We start from the raw sequence: 18459 nt of genomic DNA, 5'->3' as shown, positions 1-18459 counted from the left end.
TCCAATGTAGCTGTTGCACTTGTACATGAATTCATCAGCTTCAAAGGTTTTCATCATTGTGCTTCTAAAATTTAGGAATATCAGAGAACCTAACAAAAATAAAACACATTTAGTTGCAAGATTTATTTACACCATCTCAGCTTTGAACCAAACAACAGGCTAGATTCACCGTTCACTAATTAAATTGAGATACATAAACTTAATCGTTAGCAAGAAGAAAAAATCATACGTGCAGTGGACCTCATTCTTTTTTACTAGTCCTTAATTGTTAATCAAAGCAAAAAATCATTTTTTTTTATTCGTAAGTGTATGCATATTATTCTCAAAAAACAATGAATTTATTAAACCAAAAGGTAAGATTACTCACCACTCTTAAGTCAATTACCTATAGAAATGGCAACCATCAATCTGATCACTATCCAAGTGGACAACATCAATTTATCCTAAATAGAAAGGACTCTACATATTCTGGTCTGGTTTTGTGAATATCTGCTTCAAATCAGTGTAGTTCTGAAAGAAGAGAAGAGTGCTGATTCCAGAAGCTACATTATCCGAGACAACTTCCATCATCTTTTGTCAAAGTCTCTGGATAGGATCACCATTTTCCCTATACTTGACAATCTCTTCAATCTATATCGGCGGACAAAATTAACAAATTGCTATACTTGGAATGTGTCTTACAAGGAGACTGAGAAGGATACCTGGCACTCCATAAAGAATGCATCTTTCATCAAAGTTTTATTCAAAATTTTAAATTGTGGCATGGCAAACTTAAGTGGCATTCTTTGAACCGTTCTCTTATATGTAGTATTTTAAGTTAGATTGCATGTTTTAAACAGTGAAGCTAGCGCCTTAGGCCGTAAAAGGGACAGTTAATCTTTAACCAAAGATTAAAATTGCAATTCTAAGCACCCAAATTGACAGTCATAGATAAAAAGCAATGGTGAGTCTCTTGGTTCAATCTGAAAACGTGACAATGCTATATTAATTTTAGCCCCTATGTAAGTCCACAAATTAGAGACATATCTACACCATTTCAATATCAGGAATTGTACATATAGCAACAATGCTATATTAATTTTTTTTTTTCTCACCTGTAAAAAGCATCAGGACAGAAAACCCACCTTCTAGGAAGGGTTGTCAACTGCCCCCACATCATGTGCTTAGGTGAGAGCGAACTAGAGTACAAGCACTTAAATGTACAAATAAATTACAGAAAGCTAAGCTTAGGTAACTCTGCATCATCTGATAGGGACTGATATGGGTAGCATCGAGAAGCAGCAGCTCAACCAAGATCCACTCGAAATGAAAACAGGTAATCGTGCATCAGTGAACCATCTCTTCATCAGGTACAATTGCATTATGTAGGAACAGGTCACCAATAACACGAGCATTCGATATAAAAACACGCTGCTAGAACCACGGTTGTAGAATTGAAAATGATTAGCACTATCCACTGTGGGCTCCAGTTTGCAACATGATCTCCTAGGTCATTCACAGAGCAGTAATTAGCATTCCCATTCCATTGTAAAATGTCAAGGGCAGGGAAATTGCTATGATCTGCTAAGTCGTCATGGATTTCTGTGTGCAAGCAGCTGGATTGCCCATTGTTCAAACGCTTGCATATTATTAGTTATTTTTCACATTTTTACAAGTTCAACTGTTATGTAAATATTAAATGGAGAAAAAAAAAACATTCAGAGCTTCTTTAAACTACAAGGTTCCATTAATGTTAAATATCAATTTGCTCCAGAAATTGCATGGCAATAGCATAAGCGAAACCAATAAAAGTCTAAGGCTTCAGGGCCTCCCTTATATGTACAAACATCCACAAACCAACTTTCAAGGGTATAGCAGATAAGAAGCAGCCACAAATCAGTCCATGTAAAGAACCAATGAAAACCAAATTCAAGTGAACGTACACATAGGGTTTTGAGCATAGTTGAGGGCTTGAGGCACTTTAAAAATCAGAAATTTATTTAGTTCAAACTTCAAAGTATAATCTTCAGTTACTACAATTAAAATGCAAGGAAAAACACATTTGTTTACCTGCAGAGCACATCTCCAACACATTCTGCTGCAAATAAGTGTCATTTTTCCTCTTATTGTAAAGGCTTCACTTCATATTACATGAGAAATCTCTGTTGCGTCAATAAATCATTGCAAGAATGTTCCTGCAAAGGCTCAGAAAAAAAAAAAATTACTTTAGTCTTTGATATAACGAAGATCAAAAGAAACACATAATGGAACGTATTGTGATGCACATAATCGATCTGCTGCAAGTTTCCTCATCAAATTCAATGATCAAACAGACTCTTGAAACTCATTCATCTAATTTTTGATAAAATTATGAACACGGAATACCTTTAAAACTCATCTTCTAGCTACTCCAATACAGTTCAACCAATGCCAATGCCTGATTCAATATTGAGCAACATTCAACACCACCTAGCTAGGGAATCTCTCTAAAAAATTTAATAAGTCATATATTCGCGCATCAATTACCTAAAAGAGAGTAAGCAATAAAGACAATAATGTTAATTAAATAAAGATATAAGATATGAAAATATGTTGTGTTACCTTGACTCATTGATTACCATGTTGATGATGGTAGACTTCATTAATATTACATATATATATATTCGGGATGTGGCATATTTTGTGCCTGTCTTCCCCGTCTGATTTACAGCATCTATCCCTGAGCTCAAGGCTAGGCATTATTAATCTAAATGTAGTGAGGGAGGTGAGGTGTCGCAATTCTGGCAATGATTTGAGTTTGGATCAATAGCTAAGGTCAAGAAGTTGCAGAGACGTAAGGGAGGTGACGCATTCCTCAAGGTCCTCAAAGTCGCAGTGATGAAAAATGAGGGATTGAAGGGAGGTCAAGTATTGAATCCCCTTTGGCGGTTTTGCACTAGGAGGGTAATGATGCGTTTCCAAGGACAGAAGAGAGTGAAGGGATCTCCATGGTATCCCATCAAATTTTTTTCCTAATGTGAGGGATTTCAGGTTGGGGAGATGCTCCATTCCCAGGTTCTCCAATTCACAGCAATCGGAAATTTCGAGATCTTCAAGAAAAGAGGAGCAGCTTCGAAGTGTATCCCTAAATTGTCCCTCATTTTTTATATTTAACAATTTGATAGAAACAGCTGTTCCCAGACACTCACTGCCCAGGGAACTGAAAACGCATTCATTATCTATCCTTATCTTCTCCAAAAGAAGGGAATGGTTTGAACACCACCTGCTTTCACACAAAATGTCAGTGCTTCATTGACTTCGCAAAGATCCAGTTCTTTTAAATGTGGACATGGAGGAAAGTATGTCAACCCCTTGCAATGTTGAATACTCAATTCACGGAGACAAGGAAATGACGGAATGAAAACAGCTTCCTTCTCCATCAATCTAATATCTCTCCACCATCCCTTTAATTTTGGCATTTCAAGTAGCGTCAACTTCTCAAGACACGGGAAGAATTTTGCAGATGGAGATGGTGCATCACTCTCTATGTACTCCGCATTCTCCATATCATTAAGGCGAAGATATTTGAGATGGCAAAGTTGACTGAGTGATGATGGCAGATATTGCAATTCACCACAATGTTTCAAGTGGATACTCACAAGCCCTGACAGCCAACTTGGCAATTTGGTACCATTATAGTACTTAATTGATAACTCCCGAGATTGGCTGTTTAAGAACAGTATCTCCAACAAATTCTCCTGACCTTTGTGATAAGAATCAAGATCAGTCGTTATTTTCAAAGAATTGAGTTTTACGGTCATACAATCGAACGACTTATCGCTCGAGTTCAAATGCCTAAAGCAAAGATCACCTCTCAAGTTTTTGATAAGAGCTATCAAGTCTATGAGCTTGCCTTTTTTATCTTGCTTGAGTTCATATTCCCCACACACTTTAAACATTGTTAGTGTGTGAAGACACGTTAATTGACCCATCCCTGCTGGCATATGAGTCAAGCTGTCACACCCATCTATATCCAACACCCTAAGATTTACTAGTTTGCTTGTGTCCTCAAGCAACTCCTTAAGGTTATTGCATCTAACCAATTTCAATGTCTGTAAATTGTAAAGCTTGGTAATCGATTTAGGGAGCATCTCCAATTCATAATTATATGAGAGATTAAGGTACCTCAAGTATAACAATTTACCTAGTGTATCTGGTAAGTGTCTAATTGTCAAATTATCTTTAAAATCCAATACCCTTAAACAACCACACTTTAAAATGACTGTGTCAAAACTCCTAAGCTCCAAATGACGACGCTTTGACACACCCATTGTAAGATTTCAGCCGCATACCTAATCTGGGTACTAAAATTTCTCCCATCCGTCAAACAGGTACGCAATGATTTACTTAGACAATTGCTTGAAACTACTACCCAATTAGCCAGACCTTCATTACAATCAATAAACAGATGATGAACTTTCCCTTCAAGATCATTTGTACAAGCTGTAGATGTTAAGGACTCTTTTGCTGCTACTTTTCTAGCAAGGTCATGTATTAGATCATGCATCTTAAATGATCTAAGTAAACCATGATTATTCTTTCTAATATCTTGGAAAACATCTATGCAATAAAATTGATATATATTTTTCACCTACATCTTCCATGCTCTCAGTTTTAGCACTTGGAACAAGATATCTTTGAGCCATCCAGAGACTAATTAATACCTCTTTATCAATAATGTAGTCCTCAGGAAAAAGTGAGCAAAAGCTAAAGCAACTTTTCAATTCAGGAGCAAGGTGATAATAGCTAAACATCAATGTTGGCATTATGCCATCCTCACCACCACACATGTTAGCCAAATCAATACTTTGTAACGACTGCCAAGTTGCTATATCCTGATTATGCAATAAACTGGCAACCACCCTTATGGAGAGAGGCACATTGGCACATTTTTTCACAATATCTTTTCCTATCTCAACAAGGCCAGTGACTGCTTCGTCTTCCCTTTGTCCAAGTGATATCTTCTTGAACAATGCCCAAGAATCCTCTATGGATAAACCTGGTAACTCATGAATTGGATAGTTTCCAATAGCTCCAGCAACCTTTCTCGAGCGACTAGTCACCAAAATCCTACTTCCCCTTCCACCTAAAATCAAGAAGTTTTTCAAGTCATCCCATTTCCTACCATTCTCATACCATACATCATCTAAAACAAACAAAAATCTTTTCCCTTTTATCTTATTTCGAACTTTTTTGTGCAGGTCCTCAAATCCTAGCTCATTCACCCCAAGCATCTTACCTAGGATATCTTTCGTGTCAAAATTTAAAGACACACAAACCCAGTACATCTCATCTTTGAATGCTTCTCTAATCCTATGATCACTAAACACAAGTTGGGCAAGTGCAGTTTTTCCTAACCCCCCAATCCCCACTATAGTTACAAAAGAGATATTATTCTCCATGTCATCTTTTAACAACAAATTCACAATTGCCTCCTTGTCAGCATCTCTCCCGATAATATCATGTTCATACACATAAGAACAGGTCTCCTCTCTAATTTTCACAGGCTTATACAGCTCACTGAACCAAAAATCCCTACGGTTTTTAGCCAAGCTATCCAATTTCTCCCTAAGCTTCTTAATCACATTTGACTTATCAAAAACAAATACCAGTTGGTTATTAGAGGAGAAGAAGCGGCGTACCTTCTTAAAAATCTTACCACCAGGCAATCCTTTCAATTGATGAGCAACAGTGTTGAACTCATCTAACAGATCATCAACATCATAGACAGCATCCTTGAGATTCTGGACCCAGTACTGGCCTTCATGTGTGAGCTCCTGGCACTTGCAGTCGGCATCCAGGAGGCACTTGTTGATGATATCAACAGTTTCGAGCAACTTCTGAAGCTCAGATTCATATTTAAAGATGGAGCATAGCTTTCGCACTTCTGCACACTGCAGGGTTGAAAACAGCGCCTGAGCAACAGTGAGTGCAGTAGCAACGTCCATTTTGAAGATAAGACAGAATAACTGAATAAGCAGTGAAAGTATGAAGTTGTGAAAGTATGGTATTCTTTTAGGACAGTGTAAAATGCTAGCTCTGTGATCGTCTTTAAATAACAAGTGAACCTTAGCTATGTCAACTACATCAGGTCATAGGAATGCCTAGCAACTCCATACAATAATCTGTGCTACATTCACATGCAGTTGAATTATTAATAAAAAAAAAAAAAAAAAATTCTTAAAATAGAACTCATATCAGCTATTCAGCTTATCAAATAGTCTTAATAGCACGCGTACTTAACTAGAATAGTCCTATACTCCTATGTTCCTCTTTTTAATGTCCCACTAAGTTTGTCCCATACGCTAGTTGCTTGAAAAATGAATTCATACCCGCATAGAATGAATCAATTCTCCATGTTCAAAGCAATGCAAGTATTCACACTTGTATCTCACTATGTGCCAACTATGGCAAATATTCAATTGTATATTACAGTAAATTTTATTCATACACTACTCAACAAGATCCACATTTTAAGGTAAATTTTTAAAATCACGGTAAATTATATCACTGCACAATTCATGTATATATCAAGGGAAATTTCGAAAATCGCCCAACTTCCAGAACAAAATAAAATATTAGTCAATGCAAAGTCTTTGAAAAACAATCAATTAGCTAGTAAACGCAAAGTAATGAAATAAACAATCAATTAGTAATAACTGCAAAGTACAGTAATTGAAAAAACCCATAAATTTACAAAGGAGTGAAGCAAATCAATGAATAATTAGCACTAATACAAATAAAAAATACGAGTAACAAACTTTAAAAAATAACATACTTTGGCATTTAAATGTAATTGAGCTCGAGAATCCAGTAGTTGCATGTGCTTAGATGAAGCGAAATTTGAATCGTAGATCTTGCAAAAGATGAGAAGCCGATTATAGATAACAAATTAATAAGCACAAATACACTTGGCCTCACTAGATGGTACAGATGAAATAAAGTGTTTTTTTCATTTTTCTTATTATTATTATTATTATTATTTTTTTTTTTTTTTTTTGTAGCATTCAAAAGTCAAACTAACCCGTTTTAATTACTACATAGTAGCTCTTTTTATTGAATGTAGTCATGTTTTAATAAATGATACACTTTTTTTACAACAAAAAACTGCATTTATTGTCATATCTTTCTATCTTATGTTCTCTACCCAAATCCAATAATACTTTTTTTTTTTTTTAATTATTAAGGGCATGTTCACTTCTGCTTAATTTCAGTTCAGTTTACTTCAGCTCCAATTAGTTCAGTTCAGTTCAGCTCTTAATTTACTTCTCTCATAAAATATTCATTTCAACTCTATCCAGTTTAGTTCAGCTCCAATCAGTTCAGTTCAGCTCCAATTAAATTAGTTCAGTTCAGTTCAGCTCCTAATTTCCTTCTCTCATAAACTATTCATTTCCGTTCAGTTCAGTTCAGCTCCAATCAGTTCAATTCAATTTAATTCAGCTCCAATCAATTCAGTTCAGATCAGCTCAGTAAATGTGAACAGGCCCTAAAACTTTTCTCTCACATGTAATACTTTTCAATAAGCTATTAACCTCACTATATCTTTCTTTTATACAAAGTAATTTCTTAATACTCCAACTACCCCACTTATTAAAACTAATTAAATTTTTTCCGTTTTTCTTAACTAAAGAAAAGGTATTGTGTGAGACAGAACTCACCATGAGTCCATTATTCACACCATTAGATTTATTTTTGACTTTTTTTGACAGATTTTAACATTAAAATATCAAAATTTTGACATTTTATATCAGATTTTTGCATTTTAATATCAGTTTGATACCCTTTATAGGTTACAAAGCGTGAATGTAAGCCCACAAATTTGAGATATATCTACACCATGGCAACACTACTAATGCAAATCAGGCATATCATAAAAGCAAAAATGCTAAATTAATTTTCTCACTAGTAAAAAGGAAAAATAAAAGCATCAGAGGGACAGAAAACCCACCTTCTATGAAGGGTTGTCAACTGCCCCCACATCATATGCTTAGGTGAGATCCTACAACTAGATTACAGGTTAATCACAGAAAGTTCAGCTACTCTGCATCATTAACAAGGTAATCTCTTCATCTGATGCGGTAGCATCACGCAGCAACAGCTCAACTAACATCTACTAAAAATGAAAATAGATAATTGTGAATCAGTGGACCATCTCTTCGTCAGGTACAATTGCATCATGTAGCAACATGTCAACCATGTCCATCAACATGAGCAAGCTGGCCAAAAACATGAGCATTAAATGACAAAAGCATGCTGCTAGAACCACAGTTGATTGTTGAGTCAAAAATTGTTAGCATTATGGTCTCAAGTTTTCAACATGATCTCCTATGTCATTCACAGAGCAGCAGTAGCCAGCAACCTTATCATTCCGTTGTAAAATGTCAAGGGCATGGAAATTACTATCCATCTGCTGAGTCGCCATGAGTTTCTGTGTGCGTGTACCTGGACTGTCCATTGTTTAAACGCATGTAAATAATTAGCCATATATCACATTTATACAAGTTAAAACTGTTATGTAAATACTAGACAGACAAATAACCAATCATTAAGTGCTTCTTTAACCTGCATGTTTTCGTTAATGTTAAATTTCAACTTGTCCGGTTATTATCATGTGGCAAGAGCATAAACAATTGAGCATAACCGATAAGAATCCAATGCTTCAGGGCTTCCAATATAAGTATGGTAGAGACATCCACAATACCACAGACCACCAGCATTTTCAAGAGATATACCCTGTAATGCAGAGATGAATGTAGCTAAAGTGGCTAGAAAATTTAAAGCTATTGATTGTTGATAAAATTTGTAACGGGAATACCTTCAGACTGATGCATCTTCTCACTACTCCAAATATATACTTCAACCAATGCCAAATCAGACAATCTATCAAATCTACAGACCACTCCCTGTCTGATTCAAAATTGAGCAACATTCAACACCAACTAGTTAGGGAGTCTAACTGAAATATCGCAAGAAATGACTAAGAAGTTACCCATTTATACAAAAGAGAATTACATATAGCCATAATCCCAAGGTTTTTCTTCGAGTAACAAACTCTGCATCACCTAAGCACATCTGCTTTTAGGGAGCTGCAAGGAAAGGACATTCATACAATATAATCATCAGTTGCAGTGTCAAAATTTCTGCAACTTCAAAATTTAATGCCTAATAACCATTCCAAGAAAGTTTCTGCAGAAAAATAAAACACTTTCAGTTCCCATGGTTAATCTTTAGACATCCTATGTAAAAAAAGTAAAAAATAAAATTACCTTTATTCATCAGAGCATCTTCTCTTTTGGAGCTTGAGTTGCAACCAATACCACCAGGCGCACCAGCCAATCAGTCAAGTATGGAGACCATCTTTGCCTAACTCAAGTAAGAAAGAAGAATAGAGCAACATTCAACATCAACAACAAACCCAGCATTCTGTTTCGTTTTGTTCCTGCTCATAAAGGACTAAAGGGTATAACAAACAATACACTGCCTGAGATATAATGCTAGTTTATATTAACCAGGCACTACAACAAGATATCTTAACAATATCCATAATGTTCATTGCATTAGAACTATTAGTCCTAACCCCAAAACTGTATCTTCTTAAGTAGTCGATTGCATAGTTTAAGACTATACAGAGCACATGTAGGTGTTCCTGGAGGCTATGTATGACATCCATAAAGAAGCTCTATTTAGACTCGAGTGGAAATGTGCATTACCCAGTCAACAAGTGTACAGACCGTCCCTTGTCTGATTCAGAATTGAGCCACATTCCACACCAAGTAGCTAGGGAGTCTCTCTGAAATGTCACAAGAAAGGAGTTATCCATTTATACAAAAAAAGAGGACAGATATTTCAAGTCAATATCCCCCCTCTATTTTTTTTCTCTTTTTCTCCCCTTTCTTGAGGGTTATAATTTGCAAGGATTACATATCGGCATAATCTCATGGTTTTTGCTTCAAGCAATAAAATCTGTTATCATTTAATTTTAAGTTGTAGTGAAAACTGAAATTTTTGATAAAGCAGCTTATAAGTGAGAAAGTAGAGTTTCTGACCTTGTTGAAGACTATACCGAGCAGATGTAGGTGTTGCGATTAACATAATTATGACATAGATGCTCCATTTTAGACTCAGAGTAGAAATGTGCATTACCCTGCAACAATGAGCATCACTTAAAAAGATATTTTTTTATTTAATAATTAAAAGCAAAAATAGATAAATCATAAATTTGGAACATGAATATCCTAGTTAAGCAATATAGAGATTGTTACATTAATAAATAAATTACAAACATAAAATGGTTATGTTACCTTAACAACGCCAATAATCTGAAATATTTATATCAGGGATGTGACATATTTTGAGCCAGTCTTCCCCGTCTGATTTGTGGCATCTATCCTTGAGTTCAGGACTTGGCTTTATTATTTAAAGTGTATTGAGGGAGGTCAGGTGCTCTATTGCTTCTGGAAGTGATTTCAGTTCCGGGCAATCTTCTATCACAAGTGTAGCGAGGGAGGTAAGGTGTTTTATTGCTTCTGGCAATTATTTCAGTTCATGGCAAAATGACATTTGAAGTTTAGTAAGGGAGGTGAGGTAGCGCATTTCTTCCGGCAATGATTTCAGTTCGTTGCAGAAATAAATATAAAGATGTTGCAGAGATTGAAGGGAAGAAAGAGGGTGAAGAGATTTCCATGGTATCTCTTCTATATTACTGTCTCTTAATATGAGGAAATTCAAGTTGGTGAGATGCTCTATTCCCAGATTCTCCATTCCCCTGCAACACCAAACTTCGAGGTGTTGAAGAGAAGAGGCGCTGCTTTGAAATGCCTCCCTAATTGTTTCGAAATTTTCAATCTCTCTCAATATGATACAAACTGAAACAGCGCTCCCCACAAACTCCCGAAATAGGGAATTGAAAACACATGAATTATCAACTCGTTCAGATAGATTGGATTGCTTTCAACACTGCCTCCTGTCTTACAAAATGTCAGTGCTTCATTGACTTTCACAAGACATAGTTCTTTTACATATGGACACTGAGGAATGTATTTCAATCTCTTGCAATCTTCAATATATAACTTACAGAACGAGGAAATGATGGAATGTATGTCAATCTCTCACAACCATAAATATGCAACGTACACAGCCGAGGAAACGATGGATTGAAAACAGTTTCCTTCTCATCTTTCCACCATCCCTTTAATTGTCGCATTTCACGTAGCTTTAATTTCTCAAAACACGGGAAGAATTTCGCAGATGGAGATGGTGCATCACTCTCTATGTACTCCATACTCTCCATATACTCAAGGCAAAGATATTTGAGATGACAAAGTTGACTCAGTGATGATGGCAGATGTAGCAACTCCTTACAATATGACAGCTTGATACTCACAAGTTGTGTCGCCAAACTTGGCAATTTGGTACCATTATATTTGTTAATCGATAACTCCCTAGATTGGCTATTAGAGAACAGAATCTCCAGCAATTTCATCTGACCTTTCTGATAACAATCAACATCATATTCTATATTCAAAGAATCGAGTTTTACTGTCATCCATTCATTGAATAAATCATTGCTGGAGTTCGGATGCCTAAAGCATAGGTCACCTCTGAGGTTACTGATAACAGCTTTCGAGTCTATGAGCTTGCCTTTTTTATCTTGCTTGAGGTCATCATCATCCCCACACACTATAAATACCGGTAATGTGTGAAGACATGTTAACTTACCCATCCCTGGTGGCATATGAGTCAACTTGTCACATCCCATTATATCCACACACTATAAATACCAGTTTGCTTGTGTCCTCTGGCAACTCCTTTAGTTCCCTACAACAAATCAATTTCAATATCTGCAAATTGTGAAGTTTGGTGATTGATTTAGGGAGCATCTCCAATTCAAGATTATATGAGATATCCAGGTACCTCAAATGTAACAATCCACCTAGTGTGTCCGCTAAAGTTCTAAAATAAAAAGAAGAATATATAGACAATGCCCTTAAACCACTACATTTTGAAACAATTTTGCGCAAGTTCCCCTCATCAATCATATGAGGCCTGTGAATGAACATCAAAAAAGTACGAAATGTTTTACTGGTATAATTATTTGAACTTGACCAGTTAGCCAGACATTCTTCACTATCAATATACAGATGACAAGCTTCCCCTTCAACTTCAAGTGTAATACAAGCAGTCAGTGTCAAGGACTCCTTCCCAGCTACCTTCCGAGCAAGGTCATGCATGAGATCATGCATTTTGACGTAACATCCTTTAACAAGACTAAAGTACTTATTTTCGTCTTGAAAAAATCACTTATGCAATAAAATTGAAAAATATCTTTCACCTACATCTTCCATGCTATTATCTGTACCACTCGGAACAAGATAGCCGTGTGCTGACCATAGCCCAATCAACTCTTCTTTATCTATTTCATAATCCTGAGGGAAAACTGAGCAAAAGCTAAAACAACTTTTTAGCGCAGGATCAAGATGGTAGTAGCTAAACATCAAAGTTGGCATCAAATCATCCTCATTGTCACGCATTTTAGCCAAATAATTTTTCTATAGGACTGCCAAACGATTATATCTTGACCACACAACAAACTAGCAACCACCCTTTGGAGAGAGGCAAATTGGCACATTTTCTTACAATATCTTTGGCAATCTCGACAAGGCTAGTGTCAGCTTCATCTTCCCTCTGTTCAAGAGAAATTTTCTTAAACTATTCCCAAGAATCCTCATGTGACAGACCTTTTAAATCATGAACTGCATACTTTCCGACATCATCAACTGGATATTTACTAATAGCATATGCCACCTCTTGGGAGCGACTAGTCACTAATATCCTACTTCCCCTTCCACCTAAAATTAAGAAGTTTTTCAAGCACTCCCATTCTCTACTGTTCTTTGACCATACATCGTCTAAAACAAGCAAGTACCTTTTCCCTTCTATCCGTTTTCTAACTTCCATATACTACCTCCGTTACAGGTTATGTGCAACGATTTGACATAAAACAGAGAAGGAAAATGTCTAATCGTTGCACATAACCTGTAACGGAGGTAATAATATTGTTGAATTTAATATGCTTCTTCTTCCTTTCCATCTTACCTAGGATATTTTTCATACCAAAATCAACAGACACACAAACCCAATACATATTATCTGGACGAAATGCCTCTTTAATCCGATGATCATTATACACAAGTTGGGCAAGAGCAGTTTTCCCTAACCCTCCAATCCCCACAATAGTCACAAAAGATAAATTTTTGTCTGAGTCATCTTTCAACAATAAATCCACAATCTCCTCCTTTTCAGCATCTCTCCCAATAATATCATGTTCATACACATAAGAACATGTTTCCACTCTACTCTTGACAGGCTTATACAACTCACTAAACCCAAAATTCCTATGATTTGTTGATAAGCTATTCAACTCATCCCTAAGCTTTTTCACCTCAGTAGACGTTTTATAAGCAAAAAAGAGCTGGTTATTAGAGGAGAAGAAACGGCTTACCTTCTTAGAGATCTTACCACTGGGCATACCATTCAGCTGCTGAGAAATGGTTCTATATTCATCAAATAGATCATCAGCATCGTACACAGCATTTTTCAAGTTCTGAACCCAGCATTGGCCTTCATGTGTGAGCTCCTGGCACTTAGAGTCGGCATCGAGGAGGAAACTGTTGATGGTTTCAACAGTTTTGAGTAACTTCTCAAGCTCCGTTTCATACTTAAAGACTGAGCATAGCTGTCTCACTTCCGCACACTGCAGTGTTGCAAACAATGTCTGAGCAACACTCAGTACCGTGGCCACGTCCATCTTGAAGCCAAATTTTAAGGTAATAACAAGTAGAACAAGTGAAGTTTCAAGGGAAGAAGTTTGTGTTGATTAGAGTTGTAATTGTGAGCTTTACTAATTACTATCTACTTTAAATAGATGAACATGGGTGGGAGAGGAAACTTCTATCCATATTCCACTAATTCCGCCTACAAATTTCTCTTTAACTTTCCTTCATAAAGAAATTATCTATAACTGTCCTTCATATAAGAAAGTAAGTTGAATCTTGTTAGATTCACCCAAACTTATACTGTCAAAATATCAACTTTTTCCTGTTTTTTTACTAATACTAATATACTGATAAAGTTGTTTTTATACCTCTTATTCGCCCAAGATTTAGCTAATGCAATTATTATAAAATGTAATTACAAAAATAAAATAAGTCCAAGCCCATAGCAAACATGCAAGTCTTGAAAAACCGCAAATTTTAAGCTGGCCTTAGAGTTCTTGACTATATTAGAACAATCTGAATTTATAAATTAGGATTTTTTGCGAACTACTACCATTTACTTTACACTTTTTGTGAACAATTACCATTTAAGTTTTTTTTTAAAAAAAAAAAATAACTACCATTATTTGTAAATTTGTTTGACTACCACTACCATTTAACAGAAGATGTTAAAATTTCTGTCAAGTGGGACCCACATTATGAGTTTCCATCCAATTAGTGTTGTAAATGACCAAATTAACCCACTCAATTACCCTTCTCATAATACCCAACAGATCCACACCCTCTTTCTCCCTCCTCAGCCATTTACTTCATCTCTAATGGAAACAATCTAGTAAGATTCCATTGAAGCAATTTTTTTTTTTTTTTTTTTACTATTTTATTTCTTATATTTACTCATGACTTTGTTTCCATCTTTTTCAATTCCTATTCCCTGTTTCTTTCTTACACATTAAAGAACACAATTGCTACTGTTAAGAAGAAGCAAGCTGGGAGGGCAAGGAATTTGTGTGATGTAATTCAAGGTGTTGCTGCAGTTTTAATAATATATATATTGCTCTTGTACGTAGTCAAGGTTATTGTTAATTGAATTACTAGATTATTAAGAGTAGTTATTTAGTAAGGAACGAATGAAAAAAAAAATAAATAACAAAATTGTAGTGGTGGTACTGGGTCTGTTGGGTGCTATGAGAAGGGTAATTGAGAAGATTAATTTGGTCATTTACAACACAAACAGGAGGGAAACTCATAATGTGGGTCCCACTTAACGGAAATTTTAACATGTTCCGTTAAATGGTAGTGGTAGTCAAACAAATTTATAATGGTAGTTGTTTAAAAAAAAAATAAAAAAAATAAAAAAAAAAAAACTTAAATGATAGTTGTTCATAAAAAGTGTAAAATAAATGGTAGTGGTTCACAAAAAATCCTATAAATCATTAATACTCATTCATATTTAGGTTATTTCGATTCCTTCCCTTTAAAAAAAAAAAAAAAAAAAAAAAAAAAAAAAAAAAAAAAAGCTAATTTTGGTTCCTATTAAAGTCAATCCAATCAAATCCAAATATTCAAAAAATTTCATTCAATCCTATCCAGCTGATTTAAATTTAGAATCAGTTTGAATTAACAATTCATATTGGATAGAATTGAATTTTAGTTTTAATCCGAGTAATAAACACCTCTACTTAACATGCTATTGATGTTTTGTCTAGACCAACCCAATAATTAGGTCTACCATAGTGATGTTATAAATAAAATTTGTAACGAAATAAATAATCATAGTGCTCACTAGTCCATTTATTTATTGTAAAATAAAAGGAGCACAGAAGACCTGGACTTGTAAAGTTATGGGTCGGGTCAAAAAGTTTAAACATCATTGATCTATTGCGATTTGTAAGCATTGCTTTTGGAATTTACCTCATTCTTTCCATTAAAAGTAAACTAATGAATGGGTGAGTGATCAACTTTATTTAGCGTCAAACTAAAGTTGATCCAAATAGTAATCCTCAATCATTGTGATAGTAAAAAACACCAAGCTCAGAAGAATCAATTAGACTGTAGAATTGTATATATTGAATCTAATGGTATGCAATATTCAACATCAGCAAATTATTGGACAAGCATAAGTTAAGCTAAAAGCCGACTTACTGTTTAATTGTTTAATCCTGCCCCTCGTACAGATGACAGATCAACAAGGGCATAAAAAAGGAATCACTGATCGACAGTATGCTATATACATTATTTTGACATAAGATTGAACAACAATATCCAGCAAGTTCTCTATGTTAGGATGTTAGTTGAGATGAACAATACAAAAGGGGGTGAATTGTATTTAAATTCCTAGTGACTACTTTTGCGGAATTATAAAACAATGCATATAGGAACTAGCAAAGACACACAGATTTTACGAGGAAACCTTCCAGGGCCCAACTGGAAGTAAAACCTCGACCCTATCTTAGGGATTTCAACTACAAACAACTTCACTATAATAGGGCAAACACAAAGTTACAACCTACTATAATCAGACCTTTACTCACAAGTTCAAGAATGTACTTGCTACACAGTAGGACCCTATCCTACCCAATCTAAGCACCACATTTAGATTCACTCGTACTCCCAAATTACATGAACTCTCAGCTTCACACTAGAAGCTTACACAAACTGTATGTAAATATTAAACACATAAACACCCAAATAACCCAACCAATACAAACGATGAAACTTGATATATGATAGACAAGCTATGCACGAAATCCGAAACTAATATGACAAGGTTAGAAGCTTGGTAAACTTACTCAATTAAAGCTCTGTGATTTCTCCACGCATAAACTCACCAAAAACCTAAAACAATTCGATCTCTACTATTTATACAAGTACAACTTGTATAGCAAGTAGGTTTTCTAAAAGATAAAGAAGTTAATTTGCCTTATCTTAAAAACACGGTTTAAGTAAATCTTCTATGGAGAAAATCTTTTCCGGAAAAATAAGATAGAAAGAGAAATATTAAAAAGAATAAAATCTTTTTAAAACTGATTTTAAGAAACAAATATTAAATAAAATCTTTTCATAAAATCTACCTTTTTATCTTTTCCAATTTTATCTTTATTTACCAAGCAACTTGTCACGCTTCTAATAAATTTCGTGCATAACCTACTTAACATATTTAACAATAAATCTAGAAGATAAAATCTTAACTAAATAATATTGCTGCGCCATATTCTGCATAAGTAGGTTACTTGGGCTTCACGCAGACCAGGTCCAAGTTCCTGCTGTCACTCGTTCTTCAGTCTTCAACTAGAACTTCGCAGACTAAGTTCCTTCCAGAACTTGTTGTCTTCAACATGCATCATCCAAGTTCCTGTTAGGGAACATTCCTATTAAGGAACTCAGTTCTTGTTAGAGAACTCTTCTTCTATATTGTTTGACTTATCTTCAAAGGTCTCTTCATGTCTTCTTAGCCTAAGTTACTCTTCCTCCTCCAAGGTCAACTTCACCTGTACTAATCAAACACTTATAAACCTTTATTAATTGAGTTTGCTTTAGTTTAAGTTCATCATCATCAAAACCTTTAAGCTTCAACATAAGACTCAGTGACCGACTTTACCTCATGTTTAGTTTACAAGCCTCGCTCATAAAACTGTAATGGTTAGGAACCAATTGCCTTGTTGAAGATTGTACGAGCAGACGGAAGTGTTGCAATTAACTCAGGTTTGACTAGATGTTATGAAATCCATATAAAGAAGCTCCGTTTCAGACTCAGAATAGAATCGAAATCTGCATTACCCTGTCAACAATGAGCATCACATAATTTATTTTTCTAACAAAAAAGACCTTAATGTACTAATTTATCTGAAAAATGTGACTTTGAGTAGTATGCTGATGATCAGATGGCAGACCTGATTAATCTGAAAAAGATATTTGAGAAATGTGGCATATTTTGGACCAATCTTCCCCGTCTGGTTTTCGGCATCTATCCTTGAGCTCAGGGCTGGGCATTATTATATCAATCGTAGTGAGAGAGGTGAGGTGTCTTAATGCTTCTGGCAGTGATTTCAGTTCAGGGCAATCTTCTATTTTAAGTGTAGAAAGGGAGGTGAGTTGATGCATTTCTTCCGGCAATGATTCTAGTTTGTAGCAGTAATAAATTTCAAGAAGTTTTAGAGATTTAAGGGAGTAGATGCATTCCCCCGTGTTATTGCATCTATCAAGAATGAGGGATTGAAGGGAGGTCAAGTATCAAATCCCTGTTGGTAGAATTCCGGCTTTGAAATTAATAATTTCCAGTGATGAAAGAGAGCCAAGAGATTTCCATGGTATCCCTTCTATATAGTCTGTTATTTCAGATGGTATACTACAAGAGGGGGGATGAATTGTAGTATGTTCCTAATGCCTAATTTTCGCGGAATATAAAACAGTTATAGTTAGGAACTTAAAGAGTGCAAAATGGATTTTACGAGGAAACCTTCCAGGGCCTAACTGGAAGTAAAACCTCGGCCCTATTGGGACTTATAAACAAATTCCACTATAATAGGAAACTCTCCTAGTATAACCTATTACACAGACCTTTGCTTTGCAAGTTCCACCACGGACACTTGCCACTTGATAGGACACCTCATACCAGACCTAAGACACTTCCTAGGTACCTTTTTCCCTTTAACCCAGGACACTT

At 35.4% G+C, this 18459-nt stretch overlaps 2 protein-coding genes and 1 long non-coding RNA gene across 3 annotated transcripts; all 3 read right to left on the bottom strand.

The window, feature by feature from the left end:
- Nucleotides 1-1008: 1008 nt before the first annotated feature.
- Nucleotides 1009-3782, bottom strand: LOC145583008 (uncharacterized). The gene is made up of 3 exons (XR_014100000.1): nt 2365-3782; nt 2050-2174; nt 1009-1485 (listed from the first exon to the last, which is right to left on the bottom strand). It is a non-coding gene; the product is annotated as an uncharacterized LOC145583008 (long non-coding RNA).
- Nucleotide 3783: 1 nt separating this feature from the next.
- LOC145583006 (putative disease resistance protein RGA3) lies at nt 3784-6946 on the bottom strand. The gene is made up of 2 exons (XM_081640105.1): nt 6797-6946; nt 3784-5912 (listed from the first exon to the last, which is right to left on the bottom strand). The coding sequence occupies exons 1-2, from the start codon at nt 6839-6841 to the stop codon at nt 4560-4562; spliced, it is 1398 nt and encodes a 465-aa protein (XP_081496231.1). The 5' UTR covers nt 6842-6946; the 3' UTR covers nt 3784-4559.
- A 5783-nt stretch (nt 6947-12729) lies between these two features.
- Nucleotides 12730-13828, bottom strand: LOC145580891 (disease resistance protein RGA2-like). The gene is made up of 2 exons (XM_081637975.1): nt 13117-13828; nt 12730-12869 (listed from the first exon to the last, which is right to left on the bottom strand). Exons 1-2 carry the CDS (start codon nt 13826-13828, stop codon nt 12730-12732), a joined length of 852 nt encoding a protein of 283 aa, XP_081494101.1.
- Nucleotides 13829-18459: the final 4631 nt, after the last annotated feature.

The sequence above is a fragment of the Chenopodium album genome, chromosome 15 (genome assembly GCF_948465745.1).
Source record: "Chenopodium album chromosome 15, dcCheAlbu1.1, whole genome shotgun sequence".
Classification (NCBI taxonomy): Eukaryota; Viridiplantae; Streptophyta; class Magnoliopsida; order Caryophyllales; family Amaranthaceae; genus Chenopodium; species Chenopodium album.
The sequence above is the reverse complement of the archived record's forward strand: the minus strand, read 5'-3'. Positions and strand labels throughout refer to the sequence as shown.